Source organism: Gopherus evgoodei, chromosome 1 (assembly GCF_007399415.2).
Source record: "Gopherus evgoodei ecotype Sinaloan lineage chromosome 1, rGopEvg1_v1.p, whole genome shotgun sequence".
In the NCBI taxonomy this organism is placed as follows: Eukaryota; Metazoa; Chordata; order Testudines; family Testudinidae; genus Gopherus; species Gopherus evgoodei.
In genome coordinates this window covers 263532344-263555797 of record NC_044322.1, presented here as the reverse complement: position 1 = coordinate 263555797, position 23454 = coordinate 263532344, and the positions used below count along the sequence as shown (strand labels likewise).

Below are 23454 nucleotides of genomic sequence, written 5' to 3'. Positions count from 1 at the left end.
CCTCCCTTCCCTGTACCGCTTAAAGCAAATTCTTAAGTTTAAAAATTAAAAGAACAAAATCTTTAAGAAGCCTCTAACCTTTGAAATTTGTACACAAGTAGTTCTCAATTTAAAGTATGACACACAACTCATTTTATAGGACAACCACTTTATTACAAAGAATAAACAATACTTTGAAATAAGATATATTCACCCTTTTTTCATCATACAAAACATCAATTTTCTTTGTAGAGTTCACTGAAGTAACAGGCCATAAAACTATAACCACCTCAAATCAACCACCCTGAAATATCTATTAACAACAGTATCGTTAACTATATCTCCAAAGTTTCTGGCTTGGTCATCATGTGCTCTACTTCAAACTATATTAGAAGATATTGCTATAATTAATTTAAACACCAAATGTAGGTTCTCATTCTTTTTTTCAAAATTTCACAAAAACATTCTTAAGTTGTTGCAATATCTGCCACAGCTAGCATAAAAAACTTTTCTACTTATATAGTCAGAACTTTCATGAAAAGTCTATCAAACCCCTTGAAATTTCTACAAAACTGATATTATATTCTGATTAATGTGGGTGTTTCGTTTACATGTATTTTAACAATGACAAATATGGAATAATGAGGACTTCTGATGCAGTTTCTCAACTAGCTAATTTCAACTGTATTTCAAATAAGTTTAAAAACTGGAACAGACATCTCAGTATATTTGTCCAATATCTGGTTTATAAACAAATAAAATGTTTCTCTAAGATGAAACTTAAGTGGGATTTAGACATTTTGCAAGTACAGTTCTGAGAAGCAGACCTCAATGTGCATTTTCACAGTGTATAACGTAATTTAATTTTAAAGTAAAACTGCAGAGCATGGAACAGGAGATTTGCATATGTTCACTATTCAAACATTACTCAACTGGGATAACGGAAGAGAGTGAAAACTTACATAATGCCAGCTGTAAGTACACTTACACAGAAATCATATTTTGATTGAAAACACCACAGTTTTACCTTTGGTCATCGTGACACACTCTTTAAAAAATAAAATGTGCAAAGTATATGAAACCAAGTGCAAAAACTCCATCCATGGACGTACCCAACAGATTTTATTCTTAAATAATATCACTACAATCACAGCTACCAACCAACAAAAACCATAAATGTCCTCTAAAGGCATCTTTTACAGTACTAATAAGAAAAGCAAAGTTATACTTTTCTAGTTACAGCCTGCATGTAAGTGGAGATTTTAGTTACTGGGTAGTGTCAAGGTCATAACTGATGATGTAGACCGTTATACTAATGTTTTAAAGCCCATTTTACTTTGTCTGCAGGAAAAAACCCTATATAAAAATTAATGATGTGAATACTCAGCTTCAAATGAATCTGTTGAAATCAACACTATATGCACACTTTTTTTCTTGTCAGGTTTTCTATTGTTATGAGTAGAACTATTTATACTACACTCTTATGTCACAATCAATTCTACAACGAAGATTTGTAAAGTCCCCAGTGCTTTTACATGGCATCACAGATTGTGGCTGTGTTAAGGCTGTATCAGCACTTCCATTATAAACCCTGACTTTTAGAAGTCTAAAGTTTGGCCATAAAATCTACTTCAGCATATTTGGGTTAGCCAATCTTTCTTGAGAATCTTTCACCAAATATCTATGCCCCCATTAATAACCAAACCAAAACAAACAGGCAAATCTATTCTTAATTTTTAAGATTACATATTTACAGTGCATATTCTTAACACAAATATAAAGGGAAAAGGCAAGTAATTCCACCTTGATGTATATTCTTTTGGCATTGAGGGAAAAATGTAAAGTGCAAAGTATAAACTTCATTGCACATGTGCAGTAACTCATTTTATAAACATTCTTATAAGATGCCTCAAAATCTATTCACCTCGTGGCCTCACACAATACAGCCATTTTACTCTATACTTTGGTAAACAAATGATTTTTAAAAAATAAATAGCATCAAAATGCTTATATTTGTTCTAATACTGTGAACAAACATTTTCTTTAGCACAGGAATGGATCAACCTATTCCTAACAGCAGTGCTTTTTGAGCTAAATAGCTATCTAATTAATGAAAAATGACTGATAAGTAAATGGGAGTATTGAACTGATTGGTAGAATTTACAGGTAAAGCAATCAAGCAGTTACGAAGACTAACTGGAATAAATATGTAATAAGAATTAGCATACAATATGTGCAAAACTGCTTACCATGTATTCTAACTTTGGTTAAATTTTTAGACTAAAATATTACAGAAATGTTATGGAAGCAACACGAGCGATTAAACATAAGAATGAGGTACATTAAATTCTTATTAGTGCAAAAAGCAAGTATATGCTGGAAGCAAAGCATATGGGTTTAAAAAAAACGGATGAATCCTCATGAAGGGTTTAATAGTAGACCAGAGAGAGGTCTCTTTGTAAACATTAAGAATATTTACAGATTTAAGATTTGTACAACTTCAAAAGGATAATCCCAACTAATAGTAGTGCATTTACATTACATTTATATTTTTCATAACAGAAGTGACTAAGTTTCCTAGTATTTGTATATCTTCAAGGAATGCCTTTAAAGATTAAAACATTTGTTACAAATAGTAGAAAAATCTTTTCTTTACAAAAAGTATATATATTAAAATATTCTATACATTTTAAGATACCATAATAAATGGAAATATTCGCCTTGCACTCAGCTACCACAGTGATGAATGTGGTTTAAGAACTTCAACTGAACAGAGATCATGAGGCTTTACAAAGTTCTCTGTGCAATAACATTTCAGCACAGGCAATCTCCACGAAATCTTTGAAAACTGGCACACGTGGTAGATAATCTTGTGCACCTGCAATTGTAACAAATTTTCATTCTGCTTCAAGTGTCAATTTCAGATTTAAAAGACAGTGATAGTTAAATCTTTAATTATCAAAATGGTTGTTGATAGAAGATAGTATCTAATTATTTATCTTCACTATATGAATTTCCATATATGGTAGTTCAACCTGAGCAAGGCTGCATAATGCTGATGTTCAAAATGTAAAAAAAAGTGTTTATATAAATTTAAGATAAAAACAATGCAAAAATAAAATATTTGGAGCATTTACAAAATATTACAAATGTTAAACACTACATTCATCACTTGACTTATATTATGGTGCTTCTATTTTGAACTTGATGTTTTCATTTCTGTGAAAAGAAGGAGACACTATTATCTATATGAAGTCATGGAACGTTTAAGTGGTCTGACACGTTCAAACAGACCATATTCTTGAGATTTCAGTATATAGATTGAGGGTTTTGGCAATAAAGTACGGCTGGAATAGTAAACACCAAACTGAACTCTTCTACACTGTCTTCCCCCATATTAGAGAAACAGTTTTCAAGTGTGGACGATCATGTTTTCTAATTGCTCACCTTTGGTTTGAGCCCTGCAATTGTTTTACTGGTTTAAATGTAAAGGCTAGAAAGCAATAACAAGTGGCTCACTGTCCTAATAAGCCAAGACACTAACACAATTTCAGAAATCTTAAGAGAAAGCAGTGATTTCACTGCCCTTACCGGAAGTGAACAAAATCAGGGCACCTCATACAGAGGCAACAAATAACTCTCTGATTAAAAAAGAGAAAAAAGGACAGAAGGAACCAATCAAAACAGTGGATGCTACTAGGTTAGTTGGCAGTATCAGCAGGAAAAAAATGTTGAAGTTGAAATGAAGCTACTTAGAATTTAAAGTTTGGCTGGGTTCTGTTAACATATACCTGTGAGGTGAACCAGTATCCTGATTCAGTTTTTTTTTTGTTTTTTACTTTTCAGCTTTTACTTGCATCCAAATTAATAGAACAAGTTGTCTGAAAGTTTTAAGCAGAACTTAAATTAATGACCAAGTGTTTTTAGAAACTGTACAGATCATTCAGGCAGAAGAGACTTCCTCATGCCTGCTGCTGAGGAAAAATTGACTCAACAACAGAAAAATGGTTTGAGAAATAGTTCTCATAGTGCAGATAAATCCCATTTAACGCTAAATTTGGTATCCACTTTACCTTGAAGCCATCGAACTTGTGTGGCTGGTCCGTATCCTCTTTCATTCTTTGCAGAAATCCTGAACACTATAGCAGGTCTGGAGGTGTAATCAACATGGGCATTTGAAAGCTGTGCAGCAGTCACTATACATGATGTTTTAAGACCACAGTATATTTTCATAAATACAAGCTGATTTGGGTTTTCGTGTACTTGTGTGGTACGAATAGCTAAGTAGGCTGAATATTCCAAGATATTCCCAGAAGGTGAAACAGGTGGCTCCCATGAAAGATGAATACAGTCTACACTCTGGAGAAAAATTTGAAACATTATAGTATCACAATGTGTTGACACTCAACTGTAAATTAAGCTCATTACATAAAGTTCCATTACCATTTAAGTGTGTTTATACTCTACAGAGAGTGAAGAGGCCCATTCTTACTCAGACTACCAGTCCTTATGTTTGTTCTGAGTCACAGCTGCTTACCTTACTTACAAAAGAATTTGCTACCTTTTACTCTTGATAGCAAGTCTGAGCTAAAACAGGTACAGAATACAGAAAACTTCTACTTTGGCTTATGCAAAACAAAGCAGAACAAACACTGTGATTCCAGATGTACAAACAGATATCTTGGAGGAAGTGAGGTTGTGTAAGTGTAAATAATGGAAGAAACTATTTATAATGTACTAGTGGTAATATAACATGAGCCAGAAAAAGCAGAGCCTGATTTTCAGATCCCGAGTTGAATTTGCTGGGCTGGCAGTTTAACAAACAAACAAAACAAAAAAAACCCATTTTTATTTGTAAATGAACAAATTTAACAGAGTCATTGAGACACAAATTTCAACGTCATTTTAAGAACTTCTGAGTGACCAACATTTTGACATGATTACTGCCTGATTTATAAAAAACATTCTAAATCACCACCACTCTTTGGATCTTTTAACATCTTGTTGTCAGGCCTTTTCTTTTAGGCTGCAAGCACCTCAGGACAGTGACAGTTTAACACAACACTAGACAAAGCCTGTACTGCAAAGTATTTGTTACCTGGTAATATTTTCATCAACATCTCTCTCTCAATGTTAAGTGTCTGAATGTGGTTCTCAACAAGAAGGCCACACACACACACACACAAAAAAGCGTTACAACACACAGAATTTAACCATCAACTTTTGATGCTATATGTTAGGACAGTTTTGTTTTTTTTAAAGTAAAAATCCCAGAAATTACCAGATTAGGTTTGGGAGAAAACACAACACTACACAAACTGAAATCCTAACCAGCTCTCTCACCTTGGTGATTCTGACTGTTGAAGGTGCCCCAGGAAAACCCGGAATGCAGGTTTTAAATTCACTGACTTTACTGAAAGGACCGACACCACAGCCATTAATTGCAGCAACCCTGAACCTGTATACAGTGCCTGGAAAGAAATCCTGTTTCTTAAGTAAACTGTAGTCTGGGACATCTGCATTTTCCACCTGAAAATTTAAATAATGCAAAATTCAAGTAAATAAGTTTACCTGTAAAACACTAAAAAAAAAAAATTCACACCTAACCTAATAGATTAGCAGGTGGAAATTCCCAAACCTTTAGTCTCAACCCGTTAATATACATGGGCAAGACATTCCAAAATTAAGAACACACAAATAGCACTTACCTTGTTGGAGAGGCCTGATTTTTCTTCCGGCAACAAATAGTACTGGCTCACCAAAGCAGTGTTGCTTTTAAAAATTCCCACATCGTACCACTGCCGTTCTCTTGTTTTCACTGTTGCAATCTGCCTTAGTGGAGTAGTTTTCTAATGTTTGAGGAACACATTATATAGATCACCCATACTTTCACATAACATAAAAAAGTCTCATTTCACAAAACTAAAACGTATGAAAAAAAGAACTCCAGTCACTCCAGTAAGTTACACTTTGTTGAACTTCAAAACAACAAATTATACATTTACTACTCAAATGCAGTTAAAATACTGAGTGGTTAAACTTGTTAAAAACATTGATACTTCCAAACACGTAAGGTGGAAGGTATGCAGATAGCATGTGCCAAGATGTTAGTAAAATATCTATTCGAAATACAAATTGACTGATGTTCTGATGCCATTTCTAAGAGTACTGCCCCAGAAAAGAGGTTCTTCTAGGAAGGACATTAGAATTTTTGTCACCTCTAAAGGGGCAAGTAGTTCTATATTAGCTCATCTTAATTCAAGAGGAACTTAAATTATCTATAGGTTTGAAACTATGCAGTATGCAAGACTACATACGTCTATTTTAATCAAAGTACTAATTACAGAATGCATTTATTACACATACCAGCTATATGCACATAGTTGTACTATGCTGAATGATAAGAAACTACACTTGAAATGTAGTTAAATTTCCTTCCACCTTTCCTGAGTAGTTGTTTCATTTACACTCTCTCAAACCAAACTGTTCGCAACACAGCTCATTTTCTGAGAGACTGGATACAATGTATAGTTTTCATATTCACTGCAACCTACTAAGCAATGCATCATGTTTTTCTTTCAAACAAAATATAACTAACTACTGGGAGGGGCCTGAGACTAAGAACAGATGTAATTATTCATTTTTATTATGCAACGTCACATACTTACAGATAAGTGCATAGTCGAGTTATTTGTGTGACCAGTGCTGACCTTGGTTGAAGGCATTATAAAAGTAGTTTCAGCAACTAGAAACAAGAATTATATTAAAAAAGTTAGTTGACATAAAACAATTGACATGTAAAGACAAACTCCACAGCTTATAAAATTTGTAAATGGATTTCAGTGAGAAGTGTCTCTTGAAAAAGTCTATTTAGTATTTCAGACAGTTTGGTAAGTTTTACATGCAGTGCTATTTACAACCTGACAATTTTAATAGCTTTTTTAAACTAACTGTTGGTTTTAAATTTACAGAACAACTCTTAAGAGTGGACCTACACAATTCTAAGGCAGTGGCATTATTAACAGTTATGGCTTAAAGTCGTATATAAATTCTGTTTACACCAGTACTGAACTGTACACAAACAAATCAGACTGGGGCAGAAATTTCCCTCCCAGTATGTACCACCTAAATTTTAAACCTGGGCAATGAATAATTTTAAATGTATTGTTCATGTATAAGGCTAAGATTTTGTCATGGTTATTTTTAGTAAAGTCACAGAGGGGTCACAGGCAATAAAAATTCACGGAAGCCTGTAACCTGTCCCTGACTTTTTACTAAAAATAACTGTGACAAAATGGGGAGGGAGGAGGTCCAGCACCCACAGCTGCTGCGGCTCCGGGGTCCCTCCCGCTGCTCCTGAGCGCGCCAGGGTTCCCCCAGGCTGGTGGACAGTGTTAGAGTCCCCCCCACCGGCTAACAGCTCCAGCTGTTACCCTGGGTCTGAAGTGGAAAATGTCACAGAAGTCTTTGGAAGTCACATAACCTGAGCCTCACTCATGCATATCTGTACAGATCATGCGAGAACTCTAAACAAGGAATACAGAAAAATAATACATTTTTTAAATAACCCACCAATTGGAAGAGAAAAAAACAAACTAATTCACTATGTTATAATAATTTTATTCAAGATTCAGACAAATCAAATTATTCCATTTGTATTCTGTGCTTACATGTCAAATTTTTAGAATAGTGCTTGTGTATGCAAGACAACACCAGGAAAGGGTCAGCCAGTAATTACTGCTCCTAGGCGATAGCAAATATTGCATATTCGCTTCCATCAATTGTATCGGCATTATTTATATATTGAGTTTACATATCCTGCTCATTTCAGACATTTCAATCATACATTATGAGATGGTCAGTCTAAAATAATAAATTTGGTTAATTTAATTTAATCTGTGGTATGAGACTTCCAATTTGGAAAGAAATTAAGATGATCTGAGGTCACCATTTGAATATACTGCCTTTGTAGCCAGAAAAAAAAACACTGGAGAGAGCAAATGTGCACTGCACAAACGTTGGTGGCTACCATTATCTAAAAGGTGGATATCTGTCAATTTATAATGAACATCTGCAGCACTTTACACCCACACAAATCAAAATGGTTTACAAAAGGTGTGTAAGGATTATCCTCATTTTAAAATAAGACCAGGGCAGAGCTCTTTCAGCTTGCCCAATATCATCAATGCCTGAACCATTATTTCAATCCCAGCCACTATTCAAAGATGACAAATTCCCACCACACTAGAAGTTGGATGGCCTTAGATAAATATGGCTCAAAATACAGTATGTGAAACACATTTCAAACCTTCAGATTTTGAACTGAATGTTGTTAGTGAAGTTTCATCTTTAACAACTGCCCCATTTGTACTTGATGACTCAGTTTTAACAGCCTGCTGGGTTACCATAGTTTGTGTGCTGGAGACAGTACTGGATACAGAAGCATCAGGATTTACAGTTCGTATGTCCAAGTCATGTAATTCAGCTACATTTGCTGAAGTCTGAGGACCTGCAATACAGAATGGAAAATATTAATTTGACTTCAACGTTGAGGTCAACTGATAAGTATCAGCTTAATCTAGTTGGTTTTTAGTCCGATATATGAATTGATGCTAGCCAGAGTCACACTAGAACAAGTCTGGTTAGATCCCTGCCATACACCAACTGTGGTATTATTTAATGAATATCAATTTCTCTCCCATAACAGTTGATATATTTAAACAAAACACAAAAATACCTAACTACAGACAGGTACATGAAATGCTTCTTAGTTCCTTGATTGATAAAAAAGGCCCATCTGATTAAGTTCTGTTATTCTGCTAAGCATTAAATCTGGGAGGTAAAAATTTTAACACTGATCAGAAAGCAACTGCTAGCAACCTTGAAATCCTAAATTTTCGCCAGTGCATGCAATTTAAGTGACTAGGAATATTATAAACTGTAGAAGTTAGTTTCTAGGTTGATACTTTGTATGCCAATTTTCAACCTGTAGCAACAGATCTCTCTCTTGTAGAAAGCTGTTTATAGCCAGTATTTGTCATCATAATGACAGAACCGAAAAAACTTTATTCCTCTTAAAGCACAATAAACAAGGGACAAATTATGGTTTCATCTTTCCCCACTGTTATAAATATGTACAGTAACAAATACTTTGTGAAAGGCTTAACTTTTTAAAAACACTCAAATATTCTCACTTTGCTATATTTGCAAGATTTTAACTCCAACTTTTCTTTAGTCTCTACTGAATAAACTCTTACCTAAAGTGCACACTGGCAAAAGTGAAGGGGCATTTGACTCTTTGAATCCCTTAGAATCTAGATGGTTTTTCTTTGTAGCTTCTTGTGTAGCAACGTTTTCAGGTTCAGTAATATTTTCTTTAGCTTCTAGTTTTAGTAATGAATTAGATGTAACTTGTACCTAGCCAAAAAGAAAGCAATTGTTTGTTTATAATAAAATTGTTAAAAAGTTTACAATTTGAGCTGCAAATATTGCAAGGACATGTTTGTTCATAAAACGTTTCCACTGGAATTTCAAATAAAGATAGAAGTAATTAAACTTGTAAAACAAGCTTTTCACAAAGTCTAAATTTGATCTGATAGTGTCCTTGTAACATTCAACGCTCTGTTTTGGAGACCGCTGGTATTCTTAAACAGAAGTGCACATTAAAAGTTATCATGTACATTTAGTTTATTTGCAAATAATCACATAAAGTACAATTATGCAGGCTCGACTATATTCCAAAAAAGATTAAAGAAATTTTATTAGAAATCCCACTTCCATACTCATATCAACAGGCTTCCTGCAAGAAACTATAGCATTATTAAAGAAAACTTGTATTTCATTAAGATCCCCATTTAGTCTTGAGGAACAAGTTGTAGTCTTTAAGTGTCTTCAATTTTTGATTCCACACAAGTTTGTCTTGTTTTAAGAGGCCTTAAACAGTTCTGACCGAATCTAGATTTTTGAAAGTTTAAGTCTTTTTAACTAGAATCTCTCTTTTAATGACCCTTCTTTTCCTGGTAACAGGGCATATGGGAAGTCAGCTATACACACACATTGTTTTTCACATATTTCCAATGGCCATATTAGGAGCCAGCTGCTACTGACAGGCTTCCAAACACCATATTAGGAGCCTGCTACAAAGAAAGGAATTTCACCAAGGCTCTAAATAAAGTAGCATATCCTCTCTCCATCCCTGTACCCATTTTGCTGGGGCTTTGATGATGGAGATTTTCTTCTTGATATCAGGCTCCCAGCTACCATAAAGTACTCAATGCAACTGCAGCTTCCCTCTTGTATAATCAGCAATGGCCTTTCAAGATGCTTCATTCAATCAGGAAGTGAGGTAGCATCATTAGAACAAAAGTAATGTAACTAAGCAGTAAATTTAAGCTTAAAAATATTTCAGACTCTTAAAATTGGCAAGTTAGGGTGGGAAGTGAGACCATCACTAAAACATTGTCCTGATTTGAAAATCTTCAGTTTACACTTACATTATTAGGAACCATGTGATTTGTTTGGCTGTGAAGATCCAGCTTGATTCCTGGAGGAAGGATGATAGTCAATGATTATAGAGACTTTGCTGTTGAGTAGAACCACCTTACAGGTAAACAAAACCAAACCACCCATTGATTCTATGAAGCATTAAAATGCTTTATATGGAGCTTATTTTATCCCAGTGAGCGAGCGCCAGAGCAGTATGAAGGCGCTTTTGTGTAAATGAGAATCAGGCCCTTTGTCTTACTGTCAAAATCCCTGTTTCTAGTTACAGTTTCATTTCAGACTTAGTGCTACTGTAAGAGCAAACAAAATCAATGGAAATCCTTTTCCCACTATCTTCTCCTTCGAGTCACATACAAATAGGATTTTAAACTTACCTTTGAACTCATTTCTCACTACTTCATGTACTGGCCAAAGTTGCAGCTAGGTTTCAGGATATCAGATAGCAAAGTACAAAATCCATTCAGAGCATTGTATTTTCCAGCCTCATATCAAGGCTCATGAAGTACTAGCTTACATCAAGGAATCACTCCACCATTCAGCCAACTCAGGGTCAGGAAGCACAAGGGCAGTTTAAAACAAGATTTTCAACTCTTGAGTTGCAGTGTGTGCACTCCCTAGGCATTGCCAAGGATTTGGGTCTCTATCTTACATATTTAATTTTAAAATGGATAGTTAATGTATCTATGTAAATATCTACAGGAACCTCTGTAGGAATGTAGTTTCATCTAAGGGAAATACTGCAGTATTACCTTGTGAATTCAGCAGAGCAGTCTCAGGAACCACAATTCCACCAGTCACTGTAGGTGCTGGGGAGTCAGCATTTAACTGAAGAAGATACCCTTCAACCGTAGAAACTTCATCCCATTTTACTTGAAAAGAATTAGTTGTAGCTCTGATCAGCTGTACCTGTGATGGTGCTGGCGGTTTCTCTGAAAGACATCAATTAAATACAACTGCAAAGTTTAAAGTTGCTCTTTCATTGCAGTTCAAATGATTTGAGTAATGACCGTACATCAAAGGTTCTAATTTCTCTAAAATACATATGGCAGAGGCCACATGACAAAAATCATTTTTCAAAAAGGTTATAAAATAAAGCCAGAAAACACTAAAATTGTCTCTCGAGTGCCATACAAGGCACATTTTTTCCAAGTCTCATGCCTTTTCTTACTTATTTGGCAGCACAAGAACAAATGAGGTTTTAGGCTGCATATGCAGAAGCATCACTTCAAAGATTTTGGAAAACAGAGGCTCCCTAGACAGCTTTATTGAGAGTGCACCCAGAAGACTGGTCTAAGTATCTCTAGCACTGAATGCAATTGTACAGAATTCAATGAAAATGGCTAAGCAGCAGATGACGACCCATGAGAAAATGTGAGAATATTATGGTTTCATTAAGCAACTGAGGGTGGAACACAACCTTTTACAAGTATCTGAATTGTGCAAACATCAAATATAGCAATTGTTTAGCGTGGTGAACACAGTAGGAGCAACAATAAAGTGAAATTAAGGCAAATTTAAGTGCACATCAGAAAAAAAAGAAATCTTACAATGTTTAGATAATATGCCCTCTAGCATCTTGTACTCAAGAATCTTAGGGGTGTTTTACTGAATTTAGCCTCATAAACCTCTTTGCAGGCCTGTGGAATTTGAGGACTGTGGAATAGATCGTTTTTAGCAGAAAACCGTAATAATAATAATAATCTTTAAATTGCAACAACACTGAAGCAATGTTTACTAGAAAAATCTGAGATTTAAAAGTTCAATGAATTTGCTACAGACTAAAACTTCTGAGCAGGTATGATGCCAAGTTTCTATACTGTAATAAAGATGTAGAACATATTATAGTACTTTTATTATGTTCTTACACACCTGTATCTAAATACCAAAGATCCTTGCAGCAAACTTGATTGTTCCAAGCTTTCCTGTAACCATCTCTACCACTCCAGATGTACAGACGAGTGCCGACAGCCACAGCACAGTGTCCAGCTCTTGGCCCAGGTAACAAGTTCTTTCTGTCTTCCTGACAATCTGAGTTTAGAGCTATCCATTCCATGGTATCTAGTAAGTGAAACTTGAAATAATCAGTACCATTCAATAAGTGTTTTCAAAACAAGAAATACAGATAATAATCCACCGAACTAGTCAAAGGGAAAGTGATCATCTATGAGAATATACATATGTTATAATTACTCAGTTGAATCATTAATGTTTCCAATATTCTCTAACCTCAGAAGTTTAAACCAGATATCATCTACATTGCAGGCAAGTCATTTGATCCCACACTCAAACTGATTTGTATCATATATGATCAATTAAATTTTTTTGCCAGAAGACAATTTGTAGAAGCCATTTTCCCCGATCTTTGGTTGCATCATGTGGAAACGCAGAGTAAAAAGGTATGGGTCCTAAGGTAGTTCAGTGTACATAACTAAAAGGATCCTGGCAAAAACCTGGTCTTATACTACAGGAATATAATAGAATACATAACCTAATGTGGAGTTACCCTGGCATTGTTCTACATTTACAATCCTGCTGAATGTTTATAACTAGGGCTGTGATTGATCGCAGTTAACTCACCTGATTAACTCAAAAAATAACTGCAATTAAAAAAATAATGATTAATTGCAATTTTAATTGCACTGTAAAATAACAGAATGCCAATTGAAATTTATTAAATATTTTGGATTTTTTCTTCATTTTCATATATATTGTATTCTGTCGTAATTTAAATCAAAGTGTATATTTTTGCTTACAAATATTTGCACTGTGAAAATAACAAAAGAAATAATATTTTTCAATTCACCTCATACAAGTACTGTAGTGCAATCTTTGTCATGAAAGTGCAACTTACAGTTGTAGATTTTTTTTTTTGTTACATAACAGCACTCAAACAGAACAATGTAAAACTTCAGATCCTACAAGTCCATTGAGTCCTATTTCTTGTTCAGCCAATCGCTAAAACAAGTTTTTACACATTTAAGGGAGATAATGCTGCCCTCGTATTTACAATGTCACCAGAAAGTGAGAACAGGCATTTGCATGACTCTTTTGTAGCCAGCATTGCAAGGTATTTATGTGTCATATATGCTAAACATTCGTATGCACCTTCATGCTTCGGCACCATTCCTGAGGACATGCTTCCATACTGATGACACTCATTAAAAAAATAAGTGTTAATTACATTTACGACTGAACGCCTTGGGGGAGAATTGCATGTCCCCTGCTCTGTTTTACCCGCATTCTGCTATATATTTCCTGTTACAGCAGTCTCAGATGATGACCTAGCACATGTTGTTCATTTTAAGAACCCTTTCACTGCAGATTTCACAAAACGCAAAGAATGTACCAATGTGCCATTTCTACAGATAGCTACAGCACTCACCCAAGGTTTAAGAATCTGATGTGCCTTCCAAATCTGAGAGGGACTACGTGTGGCACATGCTTTCAGAAGCCTTAAAACAGTAACACTGATGTGGAAACTACAGACTCCATCCACCAAAAATAATCAGTCTTCTGCTTGTGGCATGATAATGAACATGTGTCAGTCCACACTGCTTTGGATTGTTATTGAGCAGAACCCATCATCAGCATGGACACATCTTCAGGAATGGTGGATGACGCATGAAAGGACATATGAATTTTTAGCACATCTGGCATGTAAATACCTTACAATGCCAGCTACAACAGTGCCATGAGAACACCTGTTCTCACTTTCAGGTAACATTGTAAACAAGAAGCAGGCAGCCTTATCTTCTGCAAATGTAAAAAAACTTGTTTGTCTAAGTGAGTGGCTGAGCAAGAAGCAGGACTGAGTGGACTTACATGTGCTAAAATTTTTTACATTGTTTTATTTTTGAATGCAAGTTTTTGTGTACATAATTCTACATTTGTAAGTTTAACTTTTATGATCACGAGACTGGACTACAGTACCCATATTAGGTGAACTGAAAAATACTATTTCTTTTGTTTTTTTACAGTGCAAACACCTGTAATCAAAAATAAATATTAAGTGAGCACTATACACTTTGTATTGTGTTGTAATTGAAATCAGTATATTTGAAAATGTAGAAAACATCCAAAAATGTTTAAATAAATGGCATTCTATTGTTTAACAATGCAATTAATCGTGCAACTAATTTTTTTAAAATCGCACACTTAATTGCAATTAATTTTTTTTTAATCGCTTGACAGCCCTATTTACAACATGACATCTATTATCCAGAAAGTATTTTTCCTGAATTAAATGTGCATCCAGATCAATGGGGAGCTTGAGCGTAAAACATGTGCCAGGTGGGATGTGAAACTCGTGTCCAGTTCTAAAGTCACCTGAAAAAAATATTTTTTTCAGACTTTACTCATAGGTTTACATCTGTTAAAACAAGTGTGCAGTGTATCATTATCAACAAGAAGGGCAGAAATACTAACCCAAATTTAGATAAGAAAATGAACTGGTGCACTTCCATTCACCATCACGAGCAGAAATCTCATCCTCCATTGTCTGTGGAACCCAGCCACCAAAAACATACATTCTAAAAATAAGGGAAGAGGGATGGGGAAAAAAAGACAAAAGCTAATTAACAACATTCCCAGGCCTGTTACATTATTCTATCTCATTATATACTCTACGACAAAACAGAATATTTACAGGATTTTAGCGTCTCAGTCATAGTTTACAAGAGTTTGTTTATGTCCCACGTCTCTTTCTAATCGGTGCTGTTACAGGTCTACAGCTATCAAGCTGTGAGCAAAATAACTACGAGAAATATTTCACATTATGCACCAGGACACTTCAGAAATATGCCAGAGGTGTATTAATTTTGTATTCTCAATAAAGGCATCTGAAACTGCTAGATATTTAGAAGTTAAACATTTACACAGAACTTCTACAGCCCTTCCATGTATTATTCACAACAGACCATTTTAAAAGACTGTCAGATATCAGAATTAGAAATGTGTCATATGAAATACAATATGATAACATTTTTTAGGAATAATAAAAATCAGAAGTCGTGATCTTGTCTCAGAGGGCACTCTTCTTCTTCCCCCACCCCATATATACAACCTATAAGGTGATTAAATTGGAAGCAAGTGTATTTACTTTGTTAAAGCTATCTGACAGACTGAGTTATGCTAGCTGGAAGAAGAGTAATCTAGAGCAGCGGTTCTCAATCAGGGCTACACAGACCCCTGGGAGTACTCAGAGGTCTTCTGGGGGTACAGCAACTCATCTACATATTGGTCTAGTTTTACACACACAACATAAAAAGAACTGGTGAGGTCAGTACAAACTAAAATTTCATACAACTTGTTTATACTGCTATATATACACACACTATACACTGAAATGCAAGTACGATATTTATATTCCAATTGATTTATTTTATAATTTAATGGTCAAAATGAGAAAGTAAGCAATGTGTCAGTAATAGTGGCTGTGACACTTTCATATTTTTATAATTGATTTTGTAAGCAAGTAGTTTTTAAGTGAGATGAAACTTGGGGTATGCAAGACAAATCCGACTCCTGAAAGGGGTACAGTAGTCTGGAAAGGTTGAGAGCCACTGATCTAAAGAGTAATACACAGCAATTTTCCAGGTTTTAGGGGTTATTTTGTATAGTTAATCAAAGGGACTAGGGAAAGAATTAGATACATGCATGACTCAGTCTAATTAAATGATTCAGGACACAGAATTCAGTTTTGCTGACGGAAGTTTATGGGTCTGGGGGGAGGGTGCGTGTGTGGGTGCATGCGTATATTTCCACAGCACTTTGATGGCCTATGAAATTAAAGGGTACAAGTAATGATCAAGCTCTACCTCTCCCCCTAAATTGTTAGCAGCAGTATTGCCTGGAAAAATCTATCCAAGCTAAAAGTTATTTATACTACTAAGTAACATTTTTTTTTAAAATATCACTTTAAAGTTTACCATTTCAATATACACTTCCTCCCCTTCCTTACTCTAACTCAGTATCTGGAATGTTTCTCTCTCCCTTTTTTCTTCAACTCCAGTATATTACAATATCGAAGACCCTACAAAGCTATAGAATGACCAATCTTTCAGATGACTGTACGTGTTACCATATGTTCAAATATTACACGACCCTGTTATATGGATTATCATTATGCAATTTCAAAAGCGCATGGGTGGTTATTTACATGTATTAAAAGCTGTCTATTTTCATGAGTTTTTGAAATTTGTTAAATGTTATGGCTTGAGGTGAAAAGCTGTGAATACAGAAGACTATGTACCTACTACTATCTATCAACAAAGATCTGAGAAATTACCAACCAGCAGCTCGTCTCCACTAGAATTAGAAGGATGCGTTGGGCATATTTGGGGCATGTACTCCGGATGCCAATATGCAGGCTCCCACATGATGCTGTTAAGTGGAAGCCAACAGGTGTGAGGAAACGAGGGTGGCCAAAAGAAACCTTAAGACCACCCTTTAGCAGGGAGGGCAGAAGAGTTGATTTCAACACCACAGAGCAGATGGAAACAGCAGCTAATGACAGAGAGGAATGGAAGAGACTGGTTTCTGCCCTGTGCGCCAACATTGGTGTGAGAAGAATGTAATAATAATAGTAATAATATTAAAATTCACTAACAGTCTTAATTTAGACGATGGCATATTGCTATCTCCATAGATTCCACAAAGACACAACATCTGAAAGAGCATTCCACAAAGCCAAAACTGTTTATGTTGTACAGTGGCGGGTAAGGGTAATCCAATACAGAAACACTATATCATCATTCTCCTTCTAGGTGTACCTTTCTATAGTTGAGCTTTTAACAACAGACATACTTGTTTCCTATTACATTGGCTGTATGGAGACTGCGAGGAAGTGGAACCATCCCCTTAGTTTCTGGTCTTGACCAGGTCATTGTTTCTTTAAAAAAAAAAAAAAATAAGATGATAGCATTTCAGTAGAGTAATAAATATATCCTATATATCTATTTGTGCATATCACTTCCTAGATTTCAGGTATTACTGTGCATGTACCTACTATTAATTAGACTTTAACAAAGCAGGAAGGTAGCCCCTCCCTTTCAAGCTAATATCTATATTCATATTTACACAGTTTAAGAACTTCACACTAAAATGATGTTTATGTTGACTGTCCTTTTCAGATGTATATAATAGATTGACAAACCTCTTTACCAATTTGAATTGAGATTATAATCCCAATTTCACTAAAGCTAATCAGTTTTTAATTATTTTGGTAAGATTATTTAAGATATCCTAGTAAAACCAAAGATCTCAGTGTGCAAGTGAATGTTGCAGCATGTTAGTGGTAAAGGCAATACAGTCACAGAAATCAGACACATCTTGTCCCACTGAATAAAATGACATTAAGACTATACAGTGGATGGTCATTAAATTGTGTGTTAACTGCGCATATATTTATTATAAATGATTGTCATAGGGTTTCACTTTTCCTCAACATCAGATATGCACTTAAGCTGATTCACACTGACTGAACTCACCTATGTTAAGTTCCCAAAGGTCATTAAGTCGACAGCCACACATCCCTCCAAAAATATACATCTTTGGATTTCCCAAATCTTTTCTGCAATACACAATGGCTGTGGGATTCTCGAGGAGAAGGCAAGATCCCTTTGGTCATTGGAATGCTCCAGCCTACGACTCCAGAACCATGTTGCAGCTCCAGTTCATAGAAATCATTTAAATATCTAGTGTAGTATTAGGAAGATATTGAAAAATATAACCGAAGGATTATAAAAAGGGAACATTGCTGAGGGTCTAAAATTCACCTCTAAGTTGTTGTTTTTGGTTTTTTTTCCCCTCAAAAGGTTATCACAGCAGAGGGCTATAATGATTTTATTTTTACAGTACCCATCAAACATTTGATGGCAGGGGCTCTACAAACAGAATAAAAAACTCCACAAAATAGCATTCTTTTCAAACACAAGCAAACAGGAGGAAGACCCAATTTATAAAAGGGAAGCTAAACATAGGACTAATATTCATCCTAAAAATAGGTTTTAAAAATACTGAGATATTTAAATATAACAAGGAACAAAATATGGAACGGTATCAGGCACAAACTGTACATCGAATAAAGTCTGCTTTCATACCACCTTTGACATATGGCATTCCACAGAAAAAACATATTCAAAAGTGACACCAAAATTCTTAGCAAGATTCACTACATCTGAACAAATTTCCTCAGCAACGGAAGAGCTGCTTGCTAAACTGTAAATGATAAATACACTATGGTATGGTGCATCAGCAGAATATGAGCAGAATGCCCTCGTGTTGGACAGTGAAGGGGGAATTCACCACTTATTGTTGAATTAAATAAAATCCACTTATTGTAAAATATCAGAGGGGTAGCCGTATTAGTCTGGATCTGTAAAAAGCAACGAGTCCTGTGGCACCTTAAAGACTAACAGATGTATCAGAGCATAAGCTTTCATGGGTGAATACCCACTTCATCAGACACATCTGACGAAGTGGGTATTCACCCACGAAAGCTTATGTTCCAATACATCCGTTAGCCTTTAAGGTGCCACAGGACTCATTGTTGCTTTCCACTTATAGTAAGTTACTTTTAGAGAACTGTGAGTTCCGATACTTGTTTCGGTCAAATCTTGTTTAATAGGGAGAACAGAGTTTTGGCACTTTACTGCAGTTAGCCAGTAGCTAGCTGGGGGGAAAGAGGGGAGTGTTTTCAGCTTTGATATCCTATGTGTGTTGATTTAAAATGAACTGTACTTTGAAGTGTTTCTAAATGCAGCACATTCCATGGTTCTCTGCAACATCCTAGTGAACAAATCTTCCAACCCAAATCCACTGAAGCAGGAAGAGTCATGTGAACTTCAATTACTTTAAATGAAAAATACTAATAGCATGCCAAAGCACTGTACAAAGGTATATATGGGTATGTCTATTTTGAAAGTAAACACCTGTGGCTGGCCCATATCAGCTGAATCGTGCTCGTGGGTATCAGGCTAAGGGATTGTTTAACTGCAGTGTAGACATTTGGGCTTGGGCTGGAGCTCAGGCTTTGGAATCCCCCCAGCTTGCAGGGTGCCAGAGCCCAAGCTCCAGTCTGAGCCCAGGCACCTATATCACAATTAAACAGCCCTGAGCCTGAGCCCCAGTCAGTTGATGTGAGTGTTTAATTGCAGTGTGTAGACGTACCCAATAAGGTCATCTGATGTTTCTCCAACAGGAGATTGAAGAAAAGAGACTACTGTCCAGAAATTTAGTAGCTAATCCTGGAATTCTGCAAAACGGCAGTCTATTTATTCAGGTTCCACTGCAAATATGTCAGAGCTTCTAGCCCAGGGGTGGGCAAACTTTTTGGCCTTAGGGCCACAGCGGGGTTTCGAAACTATATGGAGGGCAGGTGTAGTATTAAATTGCTCCCCGTAGGAATGTGCTACTTACGGTGCCTCAGGACTGGCAGCCATAAGTAGTACACTGTAAGTAGCACATTCCTACGGGGAGCAATTTAATACACTACAACTCTCATGCCTACCCAACTACCTTACCCCCTGACTGCCCGCAAGGACCCCCTGCCCCTTATCCAACCTCAGGACTGGCAGCCATAAGTAGCACATTCCTATGGGAAGCAATTTAATACACTACATCTGGTGGCTCCCACAGCTGCGCTGCCTGGCAGGAGCTCTCAGGCTTGCCACCCAAAGCGCTGGTGGCACAGCGATCTGAGGCTGCAGGGGAGGGGCCGGGGGCTAGCCTCCCTAGCAGAGAACTCAAGGGCTAGGCAGGACTGTCCCGCGGGTCATAGTTTGCCCACTTCTGTTCTAGCCAGTTCTTCCTGCAAACAAACCTAATGGGAAGACTATAGCAAAGCCCCTTTAGTGTACAAAGGCTATCTAACATGCATTTCTAGTAATTCCATCACTTTACCATCTTGGATATGAAAAAAAATTCTTCTTCATTGAACAGTTTGGAAGCTTTTTTGTTTGTGGCATGTTACAGCTATTATTTATATATTTTGATTAAACCCAATCAGCATACCTGGGAATGTTATTGTTTGAATCTTCACTTTCATTTGCCAGGCCACCAAATAAATAACACTTGTTACCATACAAAGAAAAGCTATGGCCAAGTCGAGGACAAGGTAGTGAACCAATAGATGGAGGCTGAGGTTTTACTTTTTTCCACAGCCATCGACTTGCCTTAAAGGGGAGGAAAAAAGACAATCAATAAATGTAATTTGAGAGTCAAGATAACAACATCATGGACTATTCTTTGCATATTTTCTGTATAATCTTCAGTGGAATATTAATTTATTGACTATTTCCTGATACCCTCCTAAATCAAACAGGAATAAAGCTACGTAACAATTGATAATAAATTAATGATGAAGTAAAACCTAATTACAACGCTCATCTACGCCAGCTTTCTAAGAGTCGCAGTCTGTTAGATCATTCCAAACTCAAAGCATTATTTTACTTAAATAAAAGCGGAATCTTTTAGAAAAATAGATAAATGCAGCAATCTTTAAAACTGAAAGGTTTTCGTGTGTTTCTTACCTGTAATTCATATAAATCATTACTGTATCTTCCATATTCAACCATTCCTCCAAACACTAATATTCTGGTACCATCACAGACAAACCCATGTGCTGCACAGCCTGGAGGAATATCGCCTCTAACAGCAGGAAGAAACCACTGATTTGTAGCTATAGTATAAAAAAAAAAAAAATTTAACACCCACAGAATGAATTGATGCTCCTTTAACAACTCTGCCATCAAAAGAGGGACACATAAGAGAGACTTTTTATTCTTTACTTAGACTGTAGGTGGCTCTGAATGGGAAAGGAAACAATAAAGAGGTTATAAAATAAAAAGCAAGTCAATTGATGGAAACAACAACACATCAATCACTGCTCTGTGAAACAGATATTATTGAACATAAACTCTGGCAAGTCAAGTGTAAAAGTATAACTAGTCAGGCCAAAATACAAACTGCAGAGCAACTAGCAAACAGTAAAATTTTTTAAGCACATCAGAAACAGGAAGCCAGCCAAACAATCAGTGGAGCTACTGGATGATCGAGGTGCTAAAGAAGCACTCAAGGAAAACGACGCCATTGCGGACAAGTTAAATTAATTCTTTGGATCAGACTTCACTGTAGAGGATGTGAGGGAGATTCCCATATCTAAGACATTCTTTTTGGTGACAAATCTGTGGAACTGTCCCAGATCAAGCATACAAGGTCAAAGTGGGTAACTGTCATGCCCAAGCTCACACAACAGTCGTAGTTCTGGCTTCCTGTACAGTTATACTAAGTTCTGGATCACACCCTCTATGCCCCCATCGACACTAGAGAACCTTTTGAAAAAAAATTCCCCTTATTGCCAACACCAGTTCAGATTAATCGAATTTAGCAATACTCAGAGTTTTAGTGAAGATGTGGTTTCTGTTACTAACACTGTTTTCAGCACTATGTCATCTAACCCTGCTATCACAAAGTTTAACTAGATTGGTGCAGAAACTGAATTAATGTTAACAACTGCAGGGAATTCTTCACAATTATCCCTAGAGAAGACATGGCCCAGGTACCTAGTGAAAGTCCCTCGCACTAGTCAGACTCACTGACTTCCACAGACTCTTTCCAAAGAAGACATCTTTCTACTGTCAATTAAAGTCAAAGTCACATACACTTTTACTACCACACAGTGTTTTAAAGGGACACAGTAAATTTGACATCTAGTAAGTGTTAAAAAGTTTCATTATATTTACCCCTATCAGTAATACATGTACATTTGAATTTTCTAATTGTAAATATTTCTCTCCCTTTTGGCTATCGGATTCCCTCCTCCCCCATACACACACACTCACACACAATAGGGGAAACTATTAAACGAATTCTACAAGAAATACAGTAAATACACAAAGTAAAATGTAAATAACACATTCCCCAATCTCTTGTATTATTTATAACAATATAGTAGATTAGGACATTTTAAAAAGTGGGGGGTTTAAACTGACTGCATATATTAAAGTGTAGCAAAGTCCTATCTGCAAGCTGGTATGGCAAAATTTTGCTCAGAAGAGAACCTAACTTTTCTCTTAATGAGCTACCTTCAAAATCTTTTCACAATCCCTGACCAGCTTAAATGCTTTCACAAAAATCATACCACCATTTATTTATTTATTTATTTTTTTGCTATTTGTATATGTTTCTAGAGTACTTGCATTTGGAGAAGTAAATTATGGTATAGCTCTCATTTTCTCAACTTGTATGTCCTTTAATTCTTATCGCAACCAGCAGCAGCAAAAATTGATTCGTACAGAACAGCCTATTTATTCCCCATCTTACGTCACATACTGAAATTCTACACAACTACCCCAGCTGGATGGGATTCTGTGCAGTAAATGTTCCAGCATTTAATCTTTCATGAATAAAATTAGTCTTCAGGAGCGGCTATCTGGAAAAACTCCCAATGCAGCCACATTCACTTTTCTAACCCAGATCTCTCTCTCTTCATATGCAGCGCCTTGGGCTGCGGCCAGAGGGAACAAGTGGAACTTGGAGGATGAAGGAGAGACAAGAGGAATAAGCTGCTCTCCAGCTGCTCAACAGGCACCTTCTCGGTCAATTCCATCCAACCCTCCCAAGCTAAACAGGAGGGTGTGACTCTGTCACACCTGGGGACTTAACTTCCTTTGCCTTAGAAGGGGGAGTAAATCCAGTCTCGGCGTTCAAATAATGTCACAACGCCAGCGGGACCCAAATCTAAGGAAGATTTTTCTCTCAGCGGCCTGCAGCCCACACAACAGCAGCTGCCGCCAGACACCCAGGGCTACAAACCGGAGTCCCACGGACATCAGCGGAGCAGAGACAGGAAACATCCCTCCCGCCCCGTCACCGGCATCCGCCCCCTCACACGCGCGCACCCCCACGCGCCCCCTGCACCCGCGCTTATGGCTCCCTTGGGAGCTCCGCTCAGCCCCAGCGCGCCCGACCCGG

At 36.5% G+C, this 23454-nt stretch overlaps 1 protein-coding gene across 1 annotated transcript; it reads right to left on the bottom strand.

Annotated features, from left to right (window-relative positions):
• Positions 1–2765: 2765 nt before the first annotated feature.
• Positions 2766–23328, bottom strand: HCFC2 (host cell factor C2). Its single transcript, XM_030544662.1, is given in 16 exon segments — positions 2766–3198; positions 4053–4338; positions 5323–5508; positions 5688–5828; positions 6648–6724; positions 8288–8488; positions 9237–9396; positions 10473–10522; positions 11232–11411; positions 12352–12540; positions 14908–15011; positions 17287–17371; positions 17970–18070; positions 18072–18176; positions 20494–20654; positions 21012–23328. Coding segments are annotated over 16 exon segments (2271 nt in total). The 5' UTR covers positions 21231–23328; the 3' UTR covers positions 2766–3172.
• Between the last annotated feature and the right edge of the window lie 126 nt (positions 23329–23454).